Here is a 21,508-nt window from a genome sequence, read left to right on the forward strand (position 1 = left end):
ACTTTATAAACAGCACCACGGTGGCCTGTCACCCTGTGAGAGGCTTGCCCTTAGTGGTTCCCGATTTGGAGTTAGAGCAGTGTTTTGCTGCTGCAGCCAGAGAAGCGTTTCAGGTAGAAATTCCAGATTAGGAGACTCCTAGGAATCTCTCGGGTGCAGCACGGTTTTGCAGCAGGTGCAGGGGGTGTAGGGAGGCGGAGAGAGTGCCGTTTCCCCCCTCCAAGAACAGAGACGCTAATGAGCCTAATTTCTGCAGCACTGAGAGGTCTGTGAGACACGCGAGCACCTCCGTGAGCTCAGAAGATGCCACGTCAGATGAGCCTCTGCTGTTGGGCCACCTGGCTTCCTAGTGCTGAGTTCACAATCCCGAGAACAGCCCCTCTGGCTTCAAGTGCACACTCAGCACAGAGCGCTGCAGGTGAACCGAGGAACCCAGAGTCCCATGTTCGAGGCAAAAAGGCGGTGGAGGGGTGGGGGCTGCTATCCACATGCTTTTTGCTTCCCTCTTTTTGCAGACTTGGAGGATACGTGAGGGATGAGAGCTGGCCCCCGTGCTTTGTGCAGGGGGTTCCACACCAGGGCTTGTTGCCAAGGCTGGTCACGGGCCCGTGAGGTGCCAGGCGCTGGTGTATCTCATTGGAAAGCCCCTTTCAATGAGATACAGCGGACAGATGATAAGGAGCTCAGGTTTTGAAAACAGATGCACGTGGCTTGTACTCCTGACCCTGACAGGTACTAAGAAGTGGCTGTGGCTTCAGAGGCTCAGTTTCCTCATCTGTAAAATGGGCAACACATGTACTTTATATGGATGTTTGTGCGGATTCAAAGAGTGCCAGGACAGAGCAAGCAGCTCTCAGTGCCGGCTTCCTTCTCACACCTTTGCAGACAAAGAGAGCAGGGCTCAGGCATGTTGAATCACTTTGGGGGCAGAGCTCAGGGCCTGTCACTGATGCGTCTGACCCCTTTCCTCTCTCAGGTTGACATGGGTAGGAAGGGACAGCACGGCCCTCCACTTGCCCTTCTGGCAGTCTGCAGCTGCTTGCATCCCGACAATCGTCAAGTTATTCGTTCATTCATTCATTCATTCATTCGTCCACAATGATTTCTTGAGCGCTCACTCTGAGCTAGGCATGATGTAGGTGCTGGGGCCACAGCAGTGAACAGGCCAGATGAATACCTCCACCCCCAACGGGTTTGTGCTGTAATGGGAGCGAGAGACAAAAAGAAAGACAAATAATTATGATGCAGATAACACAGCAGATGGCAACACACTGAGAAGGGAAAGGAAGGTGGGGATGGAAGTTTTGAAGAACCGGCCATGGGAGGGTTGACGTTTTAGACTGGTAAAAGCCTCGTGGAGAAGATGGGTGGGACATGAGGGGTTGGTCCATGTGGACAGTGTGGGGAGGAAGCATTCCAGAGGCCACAGCAAGTGCAAAGGTCCGGAGGCAGGAGGGTACCTTTCCTGGTGGGGTCATCCAGGGGGCCATTCTGGCCTGGACAAAATGATCCAGAGGGAAAGCTGCCGCAGACAAGGAGAGGTTAGAGGAACCTAACAGGTTAGAGGAAGGACTTAGGTTTTTAATCTGAGCGCACAGCTTCGTGCAGAGGTCGGCAGGGCTGCCCAGGATGAGGCAGGTGCCCGGCACAGGGGGCTGGGCTGTGAGTAGCCTGTGGCAGGGACAGGGGACGAAGGTAGTAGCAGAGGGACTGGTTGAGAAGCTGTTGCAGAATCCGAGCAGGTGCTGATGGCCTGGGCCGGGGCGTGGGTTGGGGCAGCGGCGGGTGGGAAGCATTCAGTGAGGTCGGAGTGGGTGTGGCCAGGGTGAGAGCCAAGGTGGGGCCTTTTGAGTTTCTGGGGACTCCTCAACCCCTCGTTCGCAATCTTCTGAGCGGTGGGCAGCCCCACAAAGCCCACCTACACCCTCTTCACAGCCAAGCCTGAGAAACGGGTTACAACAGTGAGGTAGTTAAACTTGTGAGCTCCAACATCGGGCAGGTTTTCGATGAAACTGGCTCCAGATCTTTCCAGCTAGTGACCTTGGCAAAGTTAGTTTCGTTCCAAGAGCCCCTTTCATCTGTAAAATGGGATCATCGTCGGATTGGACCCATGAGAATTGACTGGGGCCCGGGGAGACGGGCACGTAGTAGGTCCTCAGCGAATATTAGTTTTGTCACCTGGGGATAAAAAAAGGGGCAGCCCTCCTCCCCCCTTCCAGAGCCTAATTCTTTCACTTCAGCTAAAACTTCTCCATAACTTTCATCAGCATAGGAAAGGAGGGGCCAGCGTAGAATGACCGAGGGAGCAGGGGAAGAGGGTGATTCCAGAAACAGCCTGGATCCCTCGGTGCAGGAAGGAGTGTGGTTCCCTGAGCGTGGCCTGGCGTGAAGGAGAGCCCTAAGTGCTCATGCGCCGGGCACATCACAAATATGCTTGCTGTGGCCTCTGGAATGCTTCCTCCCCACCACCCTGCAGCCGCTTGCCTTGAACAAGACCAAGGGAAACAAGGACTTGTTTTCCCCTCACGGGCCATGTGTGTCATTTGTCATCTTGTTTGATCATGGAGTGATCCCAGAGTCTGTGAGGGCTGGGCACGGTCTCCTTAATCCATGCCTGGCCAGACGGGGGCCCTGAGGACTGGGAGGGGCACCTTTGGCCCCCTTTGCAGATCGTGATGAGCATGCGCGGGAGGGACGGCTCTAGCCATGGATCTGCTGCTGCTGGGAGGAGAAGGAAGCCCACTGTGACGCTCACCCCAAGATTTCACACTTTACGTCTCCTTTTTCTCTCTACATCTCTTCTCAGCTCTCCTGTCTTTGGTTTATTTTGTTCGCCTTTTGATTTCTAGGCTGTACTCTCTCCCCTACACTAACACACACACACACACACACACACGCGCGCGCGCGCGCGCGCGCGCGCGCCCACGGTGATTTCTGCCTCTACTCACAGTACTATAGGCTAAAAGTGTTCGCCTGGACAGAGGTGTTCCGGAACATCTCCAAGAAAGGAATTCTTTCTGTCTCTCTCACAGCGCCCCTCAGCTGAGACAGACTGGCAGGCCTGTGGGACACTTCTGGGTCGCAGGGACCTCCATAGGAAGGCCACTCAGGAAGGGGAGCAGGAGTACGCACTCTGTTGGTGTTGTCAGGGTGGAGTCAGGCGGCTTCCGAAGAGCAGTTCAGTAGTTTAAATCCAGAAGCCTTAAAAGTGTGCCCAACATTTAGCACGGCAATGCCTGCGTTTAAGAATACCGCCAGATGGGGCGCCTGGGTGGCGCAGTCGGTTAAGCGTCCGACTTCAGCCAGGTCACGATCTCGCGGTCCGTGAGTTCGAGCCCCGCGTCAGGCTCTGGGCTGATGGCTCGGAGCCTGGAGCCTGTTTCCGATTCTGTGTCTCCCTCTCTCTCTGTCCCTCCCCCGTTCATGCTCTGTCTCTCTCTGTCCCAAAAAAATTAAAAAAAAAAAAAAAAAAAAAAAAAAAAAAAAAAAAGAATACCGCCAGATGGTTTTCAAAAAAGACTACAAGGAAGCATGTTATGTACAATAATGAAAAACTAGAAATAACTGCAATGTCCAACAATAGGGGATTTGTTAAAAATAGGATACACCCATGCGATGGAATACCATATAATATTAAAGCTTCAAGTTCTAGAAGGTGCAATAACAGGGGAAAACGTTTACATCATAGCGGTCGAGTGAAAAAAAAGTAGACTATAAAAAGCCCACGTATCCTATAAGCCCAAATTTATTTTTAGTTTTAATTAAAAAAAATGTTTGAACCCACATTTATGTTTTTAAGTTTATTTATGTATTTTGAGTGAGAGAGAGAGGGAGTGTGAGTTGGGGAGGGGCAGAGAGAGAGGGAGAGAGAGAGAATCCAAGCAGGTTCTGCCCTGCAAGTGCAGAGCCTGACTCGGGACTCAAACCCATCAACTGTGAGGTCATGACCTGAGCTGAAATCAAGAGTCAATTGCTCAACCGACTCAGCCACCCGGGTGCCCCGGAGCCGAAATTTATTTTTAAATTTTGAATTTGGGTGTGTGCATAGATTAACGATTAAAGAAATTTATCAAGGTACGAAGTGTTATTTCAGCATTTGCGGTACGAGTGATGGTGGTTTTCCTCTTTGTGCTTTTTGGTATGTTGGTAGTTGAGTGTAGACTCGAGCCAGACCACCTGGATTTAGGTCCCCGGCTCTGTCACATACTCGCTGTGTGGCCTGGTATAAGTTACTTAAGTTCTCTGTGCCTCACTTTTCCCCTTATAAAATGGGGATGATGATGATGATAATACTGATCTCTTAAGGTTGTTGTAAGCATGAGATGAATAAATACATGTAAAATACTTAGTATAGTGCCTGCTCAATAGTACACACTTTTTAATGGTTACCTGTTATTTTCAAGATTTGCTTTGATGAACATTGAAAACTTTTATACTCAGGGGGAAAAAGGAATAATTAGTTTGAAACGAAGGAAAGGGACCAGGAAAAGTAAATATCACTCAAAAACCCACCCACCGTCTGCCCCCAAGGTTGATACTAAGGACAGAAATTGGATAACTATCCTTGTAATTTACAGACCAAATTCACTTTGGCCCAAATTGCCTAGAAAATTAGGGGAAAGAAATGACTTTTAATCAGATGACCTAGATGGGTGTGAGTGGTCCTATTGCTTGCTGGCTGGAGGGAGGAGCTTGGGAGAAGGCTCAGGGGTCTGGGGGAGGGGAGAAGGTGGTAGGAGGTGGTCCGGACAGGAGAGGTCCCCTTTTGCAGCAAAGTTCTGGCTTTGTGCTGCCTGAGCTAGATCATTCTACAGGCCAGTGATCATTCTACAGGTGTTTTTGCAGTGCCTGCTATGGGCGACTTTAAAGGGGTCACATCTTTGGATTATCGAGACCATTGATTCAACAACCCAGTAACGATAGCTACTAATCATTGACCACTTCCTGTTTATGGGTGCTCTGTTCTAACAACACCAACCATGAATTTCTCATTTAGTCTTTACTAACCCCGTCGGGTCAGGGGTAATAGCATCCTCATTTTACAGACGAGGAGCCTGAGCACAGAGAGTCGACGGGCACAAGGTCAGAAAGCTTACACGTGCTGCATTTCACACCCTGGGCCACCTGCTTAGAGCCGCAGGGTTTAACACTGTTCCGCCAGCATTCAGCTTCCTTTGGCTCTAGAAATCAGAAGAGGCCAAGTGTCTTCAAAGAGCCCTCGTGACAGTCCTTTCCTCGTGTCTCTGAGACCTGACTCCTACCTTTTTATCCTCCCTCCCCAACTCCCCATTTGTTTCATCCTGCTTTGTGGAGTTGGGGAATACGTTTTTGAATAGCACGAAGACAGTTCGTTTGGTGTTTGTGGTTTTCCTGAATTGTACTCCTGCCTCGAAAGACACCAGGTGATCAGCACTTACTTATTTCTATGGAGACACATATGTATTTTTTTAAGTTTAAAAAATTTTTTTAACTGGAAGCGCCTGGGTGGCTAGTCGGTTAAGCGTCTGACTTCGGCTCAGGTCATGATTTTGCGGTCGTGAGTTCGAGCCCCGCGTCAGGCTCTGTGCTGCCAGCTCAGAGCCTGGAGCCTGTTTCAGATTCTGTGTCTCCCTCTCTCTCTGCCCCTCCCCTGCTCATGCTCTGTGTGTCTCTGTCTCTCAACAATAAATAAACGTTAAAAAAAATTAAAAAAATTTTTTAACTGTGGGAAAATATGCATTAACATAAAACTTACTATCTTAACCACTTTTACGTGTACCGTTCAGTAGCATTAAGTGCCGTTCACCATGCTGGTTAGACAATCTCTGGAACGCTTTCTCCATCTTGAAAAAACTAAAACTCTGTGTCCATTAAACACTAACTCCCCTCTCTCCCCTCTTTCTCAGCCCCTGGCCACCACCGTCCTATTTTCTGTCTCTATGAGTCTGACTACTTTAGGGATCTCATATAAGTAGAATCATAGGTTATTTATCTTTTTGTGGCTGTCTTTATTTCACCTAGGATAATGCCCTCAGCGTTCATCCATATTGTCATGTGTCAGGTGTCGGAATTTCCTTCCTTTTTAAGGTGGAACAGTGTTCTATTGTGTGTATGTATTACAATTTGGTTATCCATTCATCCATCAGTGGATGCTTGGGTTGCTTCTGGCTTTTGGCTGTTGTGAATAACGCGGCTATGAACACGGTTGTGCAAATCTTAGAGACCTCGCTCTGGACCCAGAAGTGAAATTGCTGGGTCACATGGTAATTCTGTGTTCGGTTTTTTGAGAAACCGCCCCACCGTTCTCCACATCGGCTGTCCGGTTTTCCATTCCTTCCATTTCTTTACATCTCTCCCCATTTTACAGTTCACAAGGGTCCCATCTTCGCTGCGGAGGAGCGTTTTTAACCGCGCTGCCCTAATCCCCTCTCGTTTCTCTCGGGGCACAGGTCAGTCCATTGTGGGCTGCAAGGCCATCCTCATTGACGACCAGGTTTTCGTGGTGGTGGCCCAGCTCTTCGGCGGCTCCCACATTTACAAATACGACGAGAGCTGGACCAAGTTTGTCAAATTCCAGGACATCGAAGTCTCCCGCATTTCCAAGCCCAACGACGTCGAGTTGTTTCAGATCGAGGACGAGACGTTCTTCGTCATCGCAGACAGCTCGAAAGCTGGGCTGTCCACAGTGTATAAATGGGACAGCAAAGGATTCTACTCCTACCAGTCCCTGCACGAGTGGTTCAGGGACACGGATGCGGAGTTTGTGGACATAGACGGGAAATCGCACCTGATTCTGTCCAGCCGCTCCCAGGTCCCCATCATCCTCCAGTGGAATAAAAGCTCTAAGAAGTTTGTCCCCCACAGTGATATCCCCAACATGGAGGACGTGCTGGCCGTGAAAAGCTTTAGAATGCAGAACGCCCTCTACCTTTCCCTCACCCGCTTCATCGGGGACTCCAGGGTCATGAAGTGGAATAGCAAGCGGTTTGTGGAGATCCAGGCTCTTCCGTCCCGGGGGGCCATGACCCTGCAGCCCTTTTCTTTTAAAGATAACCACTACCTGGCCCTGGGGAGTGACTATACGTTCTCCCAGATATACCAGTGGGATAAGGAAAAGCAGCTGTTCGCAAAATTTAAGGAGATTTATGTGCAAGCGCCTCGTTCCTTCACGGCTGTCTCCACCGACAGGAGAGATTTCTTTTTTGCATCCAGTTTCAAAGGGAAAACAAAGATTTTTGAACATATAGTCGTTGACTTAAGTTTGTGAAGGTGTGATTGGTGGATTTAAAAGACATGTAGCCCTGGCTCTCACAGGAGAGCGACCAAGAAGCAAATACAAAAAAGAAGCCAAGTCCAGAGCTCTGCAGTTAAAACCGCACTGGGGGAATAGTTAGAAGTTTTCAAAATTTTAGAACTCACATTTTAATCAGGGATTGCATTTATTGGCTGCTTGCATGACGTGTCCGTTCTCCCATTTAAAAAGACATCTTAAAGCCTGTTGTCACTGAGAAAAGAGTACGGCATTAGCTCTTAACCATCTAGGACAGTAATGTGCTTTTTTTTTTTTTTTTTTTTTTAATGAGGAAGGAGAAAGTTGGATAAGATGGGATAGCTCTTATAATGAAATAAACAAACAAACAAAGACCAAACTATGGGCCCTTCTCATTCCATTTTAGCAAACCTTTTGGTAAGAACTCTTAAAGCCAAAGTCAGCTGAAAAGATTTGCTGATGATTCCTTTAAAAATCTGGTAACACTCAGCAATGCTATTTTGAGCCATTTCAGTTTCCTGAATCCCCCTTAATAGCAGAACGTTGGCTATTTCATTGGCTCACGTAGACGCACATCATGGGTGTGTTAACAAAATAATGTTGGACGTTGCTTCCTTTACCACAAAGAGAATACTCTGCGGATGCATATCTAGGCCCAGCGCGGGCTGTAGGCCCATGAGTGAGACAAAGGCATTTCCCCTCTTCCTTGTGGTTCAAAGCCGGCCCCTGGGGCGGCCAGAGCAATACCGCTTGTTAGATGCTCTCCCTGACCCAGCTGCTTCCCTGAACCCATTCTTTTGAGTTTGTGGGTAACCAGCAGACAGGCCAAAGACTGAATGGTGCTTTTCATCCCATCCTTCAAAGCAATAGAACAGGTATTTCCGCCTGATGAGCATTTGGTGGAATTTCTGAAGCAAGATTTTATGGAATCAAAAGAGGACTTTTCACAAGTCTCGATGGACTTTGAAAACCTAGAGGTGGCCCTTTGATCTGTGCATGGCTTTGCCCTCTGGGCAACTTAATCTTAGAAGTCATTGAGTACCAACCTACCAGCTGCCCACCTGCCTCCCTCCCTACTCATACGATGTCCCGCTTTGTTGATTTGCTAATGTTGCTGCTGCAAGTACAGCCCCCCCCAGAGGGGCTGAGGCACCAGATGGCAGCACCCAGGGTGCTCGTGACGCTAATGCCCCTTCCTGTCCCGGGAGCATAGCACAGGAAAGCCCCCTGGGGCTCAGACGTTGACGTGGGGCCATGTACTGGCAGGGGCTCATCCCCAGTAGGCTGAGGGTCTCAGGCCGATCAGCAGGGACCGGCTTTGCAGCCAGACACACGGAGCCCCACACACCAGGTCTGCACCCAGGGGGCCAGAGCACCTATGTCAAAATGGGCTTCTCTGGTGTGGATTACTGGGACGCCCATGGGCTCTGGTTTTGCGGAAGGTTCCCAGAGCATGCGCTGCCCGATTAGCTTGGTTCTCTTCAGAGGATGTGAAGTGGATTTGGGGAGTGGCTCTGAAAGAGCAACTCGACCACGTCTCTTGTCGCCCTGAAATCAGCACAATCATACTGTACTGCAGTGTTGTTTTTTCACGATCGTTTGCCAAGTCACGAGTAGGTAGATGTTTTGCTACAAATGTGAATGCGTTGTTGTTTCTGGTGCTTAAGCAATGCAGATGAAGGCAATAAATAGCATCGGTGTTGCAACAGCACTCCTGGGTCCATTCTGGGACTGCAGGCTGAGGGCTTTCAGCCTAGGACACCGGGGGTTTTAACGAAGGAGGTCAGCCGCACACGGTGGATTGCTGCTTGAAACTTTCCTACTAAGCACCAACCCCACAGGAGAAAAGTGGTTTGTTTTCATTTTTTTTTAAGTGCGAAGTCACTCTTCCGCATGCGTTCTTTTGCCTTCCTGGTTTACTCGAATTGACTACAGATGCCCCGATCCCCACATCGGAGGCCGAAAGTGGGGCAGCTCTGGCATTTCTCCGGCGGTGAGGAGGGGCAAACAATTCTTTCTGGCACATGGACCCTTCCGACAAGCCCGGGCGGAAACACAGGCACTTGGCAAACAACGTAGGGGACATTCAGACAGTCCCTGCGTTTGTGCCAGGTCGAGATGACGCTCCCGATTGCCGCCGCTTGTGGAGAAGGCAGTCGGGACGCCTCTTCCCAGGGCTGCCTCTCCCGAGCAGGGCACCAGCTTCCCAGCCACGGGGCCGGGGAGAGGGGCTCTTGCTGAGTCCAGGTGAGACGCTGGCGGGTGGAAGGCAGTTGAGGGAAGTGGGGGCTGGGTGAAGGCGAGAGGGTGGGCAATCCCCGCAGCCACAGCCAGCTTCTCTTTTCTTTTCCTTCTGACAAAATGAGACCAGGTCAGAGTCTGCAGCCTACAAGAGTCTCCGTGCTGAGGGAGTAGCTATTTGTTCTGGCCGACTTGCTGAAGGAGCATAGATGTTCTTGGCGCAAGTCGGTGGAAGCTTTGCTTCATTAATCCCACTGCTCCCTCCCAGGCATCCCTTGAGTTTTAAACAATTTCTGCAAGAAGCTTTTTTTTCCCCCCAGTAATAACGTAAGACGAGAAAAACAAACCAACAACACCAGAAACCCAAAGCAGAGAGATACGTGGGACCGTCCCCTGTGAAGATCGTTCTAGGCGGGGCTGTTCTTGTCCATGCCTTCCCATCCCCCACTGGTTCCCATCTTGTCAGCTTGTTTCTTCTTTACAGTCTCTGTGGCTAGGCTGAGTCCCTCCAGGTGGCCAAGTGGCCACGCCACACAGCCTTAAAGCCTGGGATCAGGAACAGATCTCTCATGAAGACTAAAAACAAGCCTTAGGTGCGAATGGCTCTGTGTCCTCGGGCAGCGGATAATAAGACCGCCCTGCATTTCAGCAAAGCTTTATATGTTTTCAGTGTACATCTGTGTCCAGCTCATTTGTTTAATAAATAGTTCTTCAGCTCATTGGCGGGCAGGATGCTCATTTCAGAGGGAAGGAAGTAGGTGCAAAAATCGAAGTCCGTTGCCTGCTCAAGGTTATCCAGTAGTGAGTGGCTGAGGCGGAGATTTCCCCCTCAACAGCAGGCTTTGTGTTTTCTTTGTGATAGTCTGTCATGCCTTCCAAATAAAGACTTTTTATCGTGATTCAGAATATAGCAGCACCTTGAGATAACATTTTAAAAATATAGCAAAATATGCATAGCCAGAAGGAGAATAATGCTGAATAGACACCATTTAATCAACTGGTCCATTTAACAATTCAACGCTACGGAACTGCTATTACATGCAAGGCCCCACTCTTGAAAGTCTTCCAGAAGTTTCCGATAATTGTCCCTTCTAAAGAGGGTTTCTAGCTGGCACGGCTGCTTCTCTACCCTCTCTTCCCCTCCCTCCACAGCTCCGGTGGGGATGTTGAGGTCGAGACGCATTTGGTTCTTGTCACAATGTCCACAAGATACACAAGAAGAATTCTATGAGGGAAAAACTAAAAACTCAAAGGCACGAGTGATGATGAATTGCTCCGGGTCATAATCAGCCTTCGGGGAGCATGCTGGAAATGCCGGTGTTGCATTTTTCTTCCCCGTGGAGTGAGAGGCTGTGTATTTTTAGGAAAGAAATCAGCGTGGGATGCTGGAGGTTTGGTTGCCAGGAACACTCACGATGGAAATTTCTCTGACCGGGGGTAGAATGAAAGAGAGATGAAGGTCTGCAGGAGGGGAGTCTATTTGCATATGCCTTTAGCAGGCTTCCTGATTCTTCTACAGAGGTATCAGCCTCTCACTCGTAGTTTTGGAAGAGAGTTCTTTCATTAGGCACTGGCCAAAGATTCTGTTAAAGAGAGAGCCCTGGAGTGGAGTGCAGAAGTCTAATTGTTGACACAGTGAGTAAGGTGGTCCGGACTTGGGACAATCTAAAGGGAATGGGCAGAAAAGCAGGGCAGATGGCTGTGGAGGAAACTCTTTGGGGAAAGTAGAAATAAGATGGAAGGAAAAAGGTCATCACGATTTTCTTTGCCTCAGCCAGGCAAGTAGAGGGTGGGTGGGACTACCAGGCAAATTAACAGCCAATTTTTAATGAAGAGAGCCAGTTGTAATGCTAATCGAAATAAGAATTGAATTGTAAAGCTACTGAGATCTAAACCCAGCGAGGCACTCTTAACCTTACATTATTCCATTACTTGTTTCAGAATCTACCTTTTTTTTCCGGTAGGAGACTATGCATTCCCAATCAATCCCTTTGACTATCAGGAATGTATAAGAACTGTGATAAAATAAGCCAATATGCCATTTGGTACCATTTTTATGTATCTTAGATGCATAACTTAGGTAAAATAAGAATAGTTTATATGTATATGAAAGCATATTTTGCAGTATGCAAGCTACAATGGATGCATTTTAAGGCTAAATATATATTTAACTCTTTTTGGTAAATACAGTTAACAAACAACATGCCTCCTAAGTCGATATATTCTGTAAGTCTATGAATAAAAAGTAGCTCATGCCTAATATGGCTTTGATCTCTGGTCTGCTTGAATATGGATATGCCCACTTGAGTCACAGATTTGAGGGCATGATGGGCTATTGTGGAAGGGTGGAGTATGCCCATTTATCTTTGTGGCTTACTCCCTGTTTAAATGGAAGATGGGTACTGCAGGGGGACTTTTGCTTCTACTTGCAAACTAAAAAGTCACTAAAAAGTCACTGAAGGACTTCACAGCTACACCTCTACCTGATCTGCACGATCGTAATCTTGACGGATTGACAAAGAACTCTGGGGATCTTTGGGCATCCTCTGATTCTGCATGGTGACAAGATGGGATCCCATTGATTGGGTGGAACCATGAACAAATTGAGGGCAAGACTTTTGTCTTGTTCTCTGCCTGTCTGGGCTCTTACCCGGTACACAGCAAGTGAGCAGTGAAAGTTTGCCCCATGTGTCTATGTCTTCAGTCCCATTCGGTTTCATTGGACAAATGAAGGGTCAAAACCTCAAATCACATATGACTGTGTACTTATTGTGGGTCAATTACTTTGATACACTGTGGGGCTTTTTAAAAAGTACAAGGGCAGAGTTCTTGCCCTTAGGGAACTTAAAGCTAGTTAAGAGGAAAAGTGATCATCATGGGAAGCTATAGTGACAACACCGGGGCTAGTGTTTCTGCATCACAAAGCAGTGTGTGGCTAATTGCGCAATGAAAGAAACAGTTAGTAGTGATTGCCAATTATTTAACTACTGGTATGGCATGTGGGTTGCATTAATTTTCTATTGCTATGCAACAAATGACCACAAATATAGTGGCTTAAAACAGAACATGGTCATTAGCTTACAGTCCCCATGGGTCAGAGTCCTGGCACAGCTGAACTCGATCCCCTGCTCAGGTCTCAGGAGGCTGCCCTCAAGGTGTCAGCCAGACTGTGTTCTCATCTGGAGGCTCAACCGGGGAAGCATCTCCTTTCAGGCTCATTCGGGTCTCTGGACCCCATATTTTTTCAGGCTCTCGACTTGGGGACCTCTTTCAACTCCTAGGGAGTCACACACAGCTCCCTGCCAGTGGTCTTCCCCATAGATCCTCTCATGACATAACTGTGAGCTTCTGTAAGGTCATCAGGAGCAATAGGTGTGAGATCCCATCACCTTTGCCCTATTCTATTAGTTGGAAGCAGTTCATAGGTCCTGCAGTCACTCCTCAAAGGAAGGAGATTGTAAAGGACTCATGGGGTTGGGGGTCACCTTAGAGTGTGTCCATCACAAGCACCAACCAAAGAAAATGGATACCCAGGTGATCAGATATCTACCTGATAGGTATCTAACCATAAAAAGCCATTGACCTAGGCCCAGTGCATTCCAGTGAAATATGTACTGTGAATACAGATAATAAATTCATAGGAGGAAGGGCTGCTTCAGGCCGGAGCAAGTACCCCTGACCAGGATAGAGAGGAGAATGGCCTTTTCACTATTGCTTGACCACTGAATCATTGTTTTGTGTTTGTGGAGAAGTACAGAAAAGAACTGAATTTTTCCAAACCTGCAAGTCAGAAGCTCATTAATCCCAGTATTTCAGTGCATTTAATCTTGGAACTAAAATGCTGTGTAAATTGCTCAGTCCTGACCATGTGGTCATTAGCAAGGCAAGTACACTCACTTTCTCTATTTCTCAGAGAGCTAATTGAGGACTAACTGTCTAAGAAGAATTGGAGGCGTGAGCAATGTGTCACTTTCATTGATCACCTGTTCTTACAGTTGGCTTCTCTACCTGCCTCCCAGACAGGACAACCCCTTACTAACCAGGGCCTAATTGGCACAAATGACTTTTTCCAGCAAATTGGGTAGCAGAGCTGAGACTAAGGGCCTTAGGTGAGCCCCACCTCTTGGCCTCTGCTCCAGGTGGCCTCTTGCTAAATCTCAGCTTCTGCCTCCAGCCAGACGACAAGCCAAGGCAGCACAGGAAGAGGCGTACAGTAATTTAAGTGCTACCCCGAAATTCCCAGCACTTTCGGAAATCTGTAGGTGAGCCCTGGAGAGCATTCTCCTGCGTATGTCCCCAGATGTCTACTAGAAACCAAGAGAAAAAATACAGCCAAGTTCTTTCATCTTGCAAGAAGCCTGCCCAGTTCTCCATGCCCCACCCCAGCCCATGCGTCATCCCCAGAAGTGACCCAGAGCCCCGATTGGCACCGCCAATGGTAGGGCTGACAGATCCCAGTTTGTGTCGCCAACCCAGTTAGTTCTGTCATCTCCCTGTTTGCTTTCAAGGGTGCTGTGTGCTGAAGGGCATGTGAAAGGAAGGTTGGGGCCTCAGGAGAAAATTGGAGTCGTGACACTATGTGAACAGTGCTGTGCTAGGTCCCGAGAATACAAACGTCTTAAGAAAGATGCAGAAGCACTTAAGCAGCTTTAAACATCGTGCTTCCTCACCCTTTCACAGTAGCGGTGGAAATGCTCGGGGAATGTGAATGTAGCTTGAGAAAGTAAGAAGACCCAGGTGGTCCAGTCTCACCGCAATGTAGAATTTAATGAAGCAACCCCCAAACCAGGGAGTAATTACAAGTAGTTCTGGTCTCTCCTCGTTTCCCTGAACGAAGAGGAAAGCCTGGTCATCACCCTCCCCATGCTGCTGCTTCAGGCCGGTCTCCCCCAGTGGAGATGTTTTCTAGCAGCTCACATTCCATGGCAGCCCCCCCTGATTCTCCAGTCTTCCAAAACCCCTCCCATATGCCACCACTCCATCCGCTGCCTGGCCTCCATCCCATCTCTCCACATGGGTTTTCCTGGGAAGAGGGTGGAGGGAAAAAAGGTCTAAATGCTCAAACATTAATATATTTTATTCCGGCCATAGTGCATCCAATAGATTTTAAGATTCTTCTGCCTTTGCTTCTCTTTTTCTGCACCGTGTTACCCAGGTTCACAAATTCTTTGGTGCACCCCCCTTTGGGAGGTGGAGACTGACTTCCCTCCCATGAGTGCACGCTGTACTTACGGACTTATTTCCAAGGAATAGAATGTGGCAGAAGTGTCGGTGTGTAACTTCCAAGAATAGGTCTTAGAAGGCAGTGAAGCTTCCTTCTTGCTCTCTCTTAGCTCCCCGTGGGAGGCCAGCATCATGTTGTGAGGACTTTCAAGAAGCCTGTTAAGAGGCCCACACGGAAGGACCTGAGGCCCCTTGCCAACAGCCAGCACCACGTGAGCGAACCACCGTGGAGGTAGATATGTCAACCCCAGTCAGGCCTTCAGATGACTACAGACCCGGCCACCGTCCTGACTACATCTTCATGAGAAACCCTGTGCCGCGAAGGCCCTCATGGATTCCCGATCCGTAGAGGCTGAGATCACAACTGTTTGTTGCTTTAAGCCGCTTAGTTTGGGAATAATTTGTTGGGTGGTTGATGACCCATACCCCATTTTTAATGGCTTGTAGCAACACGATTGCTGATGAACCCTTGATCTGAGAAAGTTTAGGAACCAACATACATATATACCACCGCCCCCCATGACTCACATCATAAGCACAAGCTACACATACACGTATACACACACCACACACTCCCCCCGTACCCCCCCCACAACACACCCCCCAGTGCACCCCTTGCTATAAACACATACCCCACACTACACCATACCCCAGTGCACTCTCTTCCCCCCCACACCTCCCCACACACATCCCCACCGTACCCCCCTACCACACACACACAACACCATTTCTCCCCCTTCACACACTGTTTAAGGGGCAGGTGCCATTTCTACAGCCTTCTAGGTGGAAGGCATCTGAGCAGAGTCTTGACTAGGAATGGAATACAGAAGAAGAATGTAATTGCCTTCACCTCCTTAACCACTCCCAGGAAGTTTTCTTAGTGACAGTGAGGCTTTGGCCTGTGTTTTGTGGGTCGTGGGCGACCTAGAGAAGGATGTTGATGACTGAAGACCATTCACGATACCTCAGAGATAGCTTTGTGAACTCCCAGGACCGGACATGACTCTGTCCCTAGCTGCTGTGGGCTGAATGTTTGTTTCTCCCAGAATTCCTATGTTGCAGCCTAATCCCCAGCGTGAGGGTGTCTGGAGGTGGAGCCTTTGGGAGGTGATTCGGTTATGAGGCCGAAGCCCTCATGAATGAGATTAGGAGCCCCTGTAAAAGAGGGGGAGACATAGGGCCTCCTTCTTGGTTCTCAGCCATGTGAGGATGTAGGAGAAGGTTGGCCACCTGCGAGCTAGGACGAGGGTCCCACCAGACACCGAACCTGCCAGCACCTTGATCTTGGACTCCCAGCCTCCAGAACCATGAGCAATAAATGTTGTTAAGCCACCCAGTCTCTGGTATTCTGTTACATCAGCTCGAATAGACCTCTTCTCTGCCTGGAAACTGTCCCCATTGAAAAATCATAAAATGGGGGCACCTGGGTGGCGCAGTCGGTTAAGCGTCCGACTTCAGCCAGGTCACGATCTCGCGGTCCGTGAGTTCGAGCCCCGCGTCAGGCTCCGGGCTGATGGCTCGGAGCCTGGAGCCTGCTTCCGATTCTGTGTCTCCCTCTCTCTCTGCCCCTCCCCCGTTCATGCTCTGTCTCTCTCTGTCCCAAAAATAAATTAAAAACGTTGAAAAAAAAAAAAAAAGAAAAATCATAAAATGCCAGAATAGCGCCTTTACTGTCGATGAGGTTTACATCGGAGACTGGGACTCATTCTGTGCAGGCAGGTGGATTTGCTAACACTGAACCCTGAAACAGACACACATACCTGGCCACAGGTGCATGGAATGGAGGAGCAAGGGACACGTTTGCTCTTTGCAGGCTGAGCAGGAGGGAGAGGATGAGGGTCACTTCAGCACGCTGGTGTCTCCTGGCTCACCAGTCCCATTAGGACATCCCGCCTGGTCTCAGGCGGAGAGAAGGAAACGTGCAAGTTGGTGCCAGAATGACTGTGTTCCTGGGGCTCCCTCTCCGTGGCAGGAAACATCCGGAGTAGGAAAGAAGTCTTCTCCCTGCTAACATCGACAACTCGGGACGTGGCGATGTGTCTGTATTCATGAGCAGAGCTGGGTGACAAGGGCTCCCTGTTTTCTTACTCTCTTTGTAAGTCGTCCATAGAGACCAGGAGACCACTTGGAAAAGATCTTTCTGGTAGGAGATAGACCAGTAGAGAAGGGAAACTTGTCAGCCCCAAGAGAGGATCCTGTCTGCGGGTGCTGGAAGTTGATGGAGTTCAGCAAAGCTCTATTCTCCCCTACGATCCCCTTCTAGGGTGTGATTTGCCACTCCATCGGCCTTTTTGCCATCAGCCTGTTTTGCACCAAATACAGCGAAACGTAATGTCATTCTGGGGTCCCGAAAGAAGAAGCAGGTCAACTTGAAGTGTCTTTCAGTAACGTAGGCAGTCAGGAGAATTTTCTGGTGTTTCATATCTTCAGCAAAGTGGAGTATCTGCTCTACTTACTAAAAATGCCACTGTCTCCCCACCGTTTCCATCTGCATTTACGTTCTGCCTGTACTGCTGAGGTGGCATTTTTCCCCTTATGTTTACTGCCAACCCATTTGCATTTTCTGTCACAATAAATAACCCAGTAAAACCCTCCAATGAGCAGGTTCTAACCCTGGCTCTTTCTAAGCATGAATCACAAGACAATGATTTATAGTCATGATGGCCCAGGGGAATGGAAAAGTGGACATTTGCAAGGGAATCATAAGTGAATTCAAACCAACGCTTGGTGGCTATTAGGAAATTAAAGATAGGAAATTATTTTTTAGATTTTTTTGAATGTTTGTTTATTTTTGAGAGAGACAGAGAGAGAGCATGAGAGGCAGAGAGAGAAGGAGACACAGAGCTGTCAGCACAGAGCCCGATGTAGGGCCCGAACTCACGGAGTGCGAGATCACGACATGAGCCGAAGTCAGCGGCTTAACCGACTGAGCCACCCAGGCACCCCAAGATAGGAAATTTCTATAACCATTAAAGTTGTGGAGGCCATGGCAGGAGAAAGGCTTCAATTTAGAGACTGGGTCTGTGTGGGTCACCACTATTTCCCCAACACCCAGTGTGTCGCCTACCTTAAAAGAGTTCTCAATTCGTTTTCACTGAAATAATACTGATGGCGTGATGGCCAGCATCTGTTGCATGCTGGGCAGTGTCATATGGCTTAACTCCCTCCTCTTGTTATTCTTCTATGAGGCAGGCACATTCATCTCCCCATTTTACAGATGAAAAAATGGAGGCACAGAGAGGCTGAGGGCTTCTCTGGGATGCACAGCTAAAGTCCGGCAAAGTCAGGAAACTATGGTCGAGAGCGGGTAGGGCACTTGCTCAACTTTACACAGCAAATAAGACTTGGGATAGGAACACAATGAAGTTTGCCTTCAGAATGGGGTTCCAAATGCAGGCTGCCCAGTTAAATTAGAATTTCAGATAAACAACAAGCATTTTTTTTAAGTATAAGAATGTTTCAAATATTGGGGCGCCTGGGTGGCTCGGTCGGTTAAGCGTCCGACTTCGGCTCTGGTCATGATCTCGCGGTCCGTGAGTTCGAGCCCCGCGTCAGGCTCTGTGCTGACAGCTCAGAGCCTGGAGTCTGTTTCAGATTCTGTGTCTCCCTCTCTCTCTGCTCCTCCCCTGTTCATGCTCTGTCTCTCTCTATCTCAAAAATAAATAAAAGTTAAAAAAAATTAAAAAAGAAGAATGTTTCAAATATTGCGTGGAACATATGCTAAAAAAACTTACCCTTTGTTTTCCTGAAATTCAAATTTAACAGAGCATCCTGTATTTTTATTGGCCAAATCTGGCCACCCCAACCCAGAACCCACACTTTTAACCACTGAACTGTACTGTCCGCACAAAGTGCGGTTGGGGAGAATGACCCCCATTGTCACTTTAGTTTCTATGCCTGCATAGGTTACATCACTTATGCATTGCTACATCTAACCCTCATGACCAATGGGCAGGGCCAATGTTATCATCCTCTTACAGATGAAGAAGCTGGGACTCAGCTCATGTGACTTGGCCAAAGTTACACTGAAAATACTAATCATATCTAAGCTTCAGGCGGCACTATGTTGAGTGCCAGGTACTTTCTGAAGGCTTTATGCCTGTTTGGTTTGTTTTCATCTTATCCTCTCCGATTCTGCAGGGTAGGTCTGATCATTATCCCTCTTTCACAGATGAAGCAACAGAGGCACAGAGAGGTTAAGGAACTCGTCGGGAGTCACACAGCCAGTAGGTGGAAGAGCCTGGCTTCAAACCTGGGACAATCTGGCACTGGAGAGTGTATGCTCACCCGCTGCGCTGCCCTCCCTCTCTAATTCACAAACGCAAAAACAAAACAACACAACACAACACAACACAACACAGCTTTGTGGGTGCCAGGTGCTGATCCAGACGCGTTTGACTCCCAAGCCCATGTTTTTTCCGTAAGACCATTCAAGGTGAAGCATATGTATGTAGTAGAGGGGTGCAAACACAAGAGGGGCGAGGCCGTCTGTTTTGCTGGGCGGGTACTATGAGAAGCTGGACAGGTCCTCCGTGATTCACTGCAGTGAGGGCTCCCCAGACCTGGTGGGTTTTTTGGCCTCCATGTTCTCTATGTTGCTTATCCATCAGTAGCCACCGATCGGGACCCCTTGTCCCCCACCACCAGCCAGCTACTCACTTTCTGTCCAGGACACATGAGACCAGGCCCGGGTCCAGACACATGGTGCCTGTGGGCCCGAAGTCCTTTAGAGGCCTCTTCTAACATCACTGTGTTTTAGGTGGGAAGCCACGTTCCAGAAATGGCATATGTATTAGCCTTGGTTCTCCAGAGAAACGGAAGCAATTGGCAAAAGAGAGAGAGAGAGAGATGATAGATTTATTATAGGAAATTGGTTCATGCAATTATGGAGGCTGAGGACTCCCCAGGTCCGTAATCCAAAGATCTGGGGAGAATCAGGAAAGCCAGTGGTCCAAATTCTAGTCTGAGTCTGAAGGCTACGGAAGATGAGAGTCCCAGCTCCAAGACCATCAGGCAGAGAAAGTGACTTCTCCCTTGCTCTCTCTTTTGTTCTATTTAGGCCCTTAATGAATGCGATGAGCGCCCCTCAACATGGGGGAGGGCAAGTGCCTTGCTCAGTCTACTGATTCACATGCAAATGTCATTCAGAAGCACCCTCGCAGACCCACCCAGAAATAATGTCTAACCACACATCTGGGTTCCCTGTGACACATAAAATTAACCGTCGCAGCATGTCTTGCCCAAGAGTTGTAGACCTGGCAATGTCCTGCTTCCGCTGGGTCTTTGAAGTAGAAGATTTTGAACCTGGTAGCCCCTTGGAATTTGCAGCGTTGACCATCTTGGTCCCAAGTACCGAAGGACTGTAAAAGCCTATGGCTTTGTGATTTATTAAAGCACAACCGGAAGGCCTGTGAAGCTGTGGCCCCTTGAACTCGGCCTGAGCCAGCTGTGCGAACACTGCCATCTTGGCCCTGTTGCTCCCTCTGTCCCCCACGGAGGTGGCTCCCGAAGCAAAGCCGCGCATCAGCACGGAAGGTAACACAAATACTTGCTTCGTTGGCGCACAATGTGCTTTCTTGCATTTGTGTGCATTTTGTTAGGGGAAATTCATTCATTCACTCATTCATTCATTCATTCGACAAATATTTGTTAAGAGCCCACTATGTGTCAGGCATTGTGCTAAGTAAGCACTAGGGACTCGGAGTCTAACAAAACAGATGCGGTGCTTGGTCACGTGGACCCGTGTGCTACAGGAGGCGAGGAAACTAAATGGTCCCCTGAGGCCTGTGGCCAGATCCCAAACGTGTCAGGTCTACCCAGTGATTTGTAAGTTTTGGGAGGGTCACTTTTGGATAAGCTGAATAAACTCATGGATCTTCCCAGAGGGAAAAAAGAAGCACATTTCCATTTAAAAAATATGTTCAGAGGGCGCCTAGGTGGCTCAGTCGGTTAAGCGTCCGACTTCGGCTCAGGTCATGATCTCACCCTTCGTGAGTTCGAGCCCCACGTTGGACTCTGTGCTGACAGCTCAGAGGCTGGAGCCTGCTTCAATTCTGTGTCTCCCCCTCTCTCTGCCCCTCCCCTGCTTGCACACTCTCTCTCTCTCTCTCTCTCTCTTAAAAATAAAATAAACATGAAAAAAAAAATATGTTCAGAATGTAACCATTCGTTGTCACCATGGTCTCTTGCCTCAATAATTCAACGACCTCACTGGTCTCCTACTGCCTCCTTGACTACCCCCAGTCTGTTCTCCACAAAGTGCTGAAGGGATCCTGTTAAAATGTAGTTCAGATCAGTTGGCTCCAAGAAAAGTCCGGGATGCCATCATCACGCCCCAATAGCAGCCTACAAGACCCTAAGCTACTCTCACTGCCCCTGTCTGTCTGTGTCTCTCTCTCACACACCTACACACACAACCTCTCCGACTTCCTCACCTACCCTATTCCCCTTGCTTGCTCAGCTCCAGCCCCTCCAGCCTTGTCCTTGCCACTCCTGAAATATTCCTTAGGTATGGGAGGAGCAAAGGATGGAAAGCACCCGGATCCCGAAGGTGGCTCACCTCCAGACGGCTAACAGAGGTGAGAAAAAAGCTTTTGTCTCAACGAAGACACTGTATTTGGGGATCTGCTTGCTATCGTGCAGCCTATACTCTAACCCAGGGGTCAGTACACTAAGCCTCTTGGGTCAAATCTGGCACTCTGTTTTTGTAAATACAGTTTTATTAGAACACAGCCATGTTATGTATTGTCTGTGGCTGCTTTTGTGCGTTAGGAGCAGAAGTGAATAGTTGCCATA

At 48.7% G+C, this 21,508-nt stretch overlaps 1 protein-coding gene across 1 annotated transcript in view; it reads left to right on the forward strand.

The window, feature by feature from the left end:
* The window catches only part of LGI2 (leucine rich repeat LGI family member 2), a 31,588-nt gene extending 19,838 nt beyond the window's left edge, over positions 1-11,750 (forward strand). Inside the window, exon 8 of the mRNA XM_058722946.1 lies at positions 6,429-11,750. Coding sequence (XP_058578929.1) covers positions 6,429-7,246 — 818 coding nt within the window. The 3' untranslated portion in view covers positions 7,247-11,750. The remainder of the gene's footprint in view (positions 1-6,428) is intronic.
* Positions 11,751-21,508: the final 9,758 nt, after the last annotated feature.

Source organism: Neofelis nebulosa, chromosome 3 (assembly GCF_028018385.1).
Source record: "Neofelis nebulosa isolate mNeoNeb1 chromosome 3, mNeoNeb1.pri, whole genome shotgun sequence".
In the NCBI taxonomy this organism is placed as follows: Eukaryota; Metazoa; Chordata; class Mammalia; order Carnivora; family Felidae; genus Neofelis; species Neofelis nebulosa.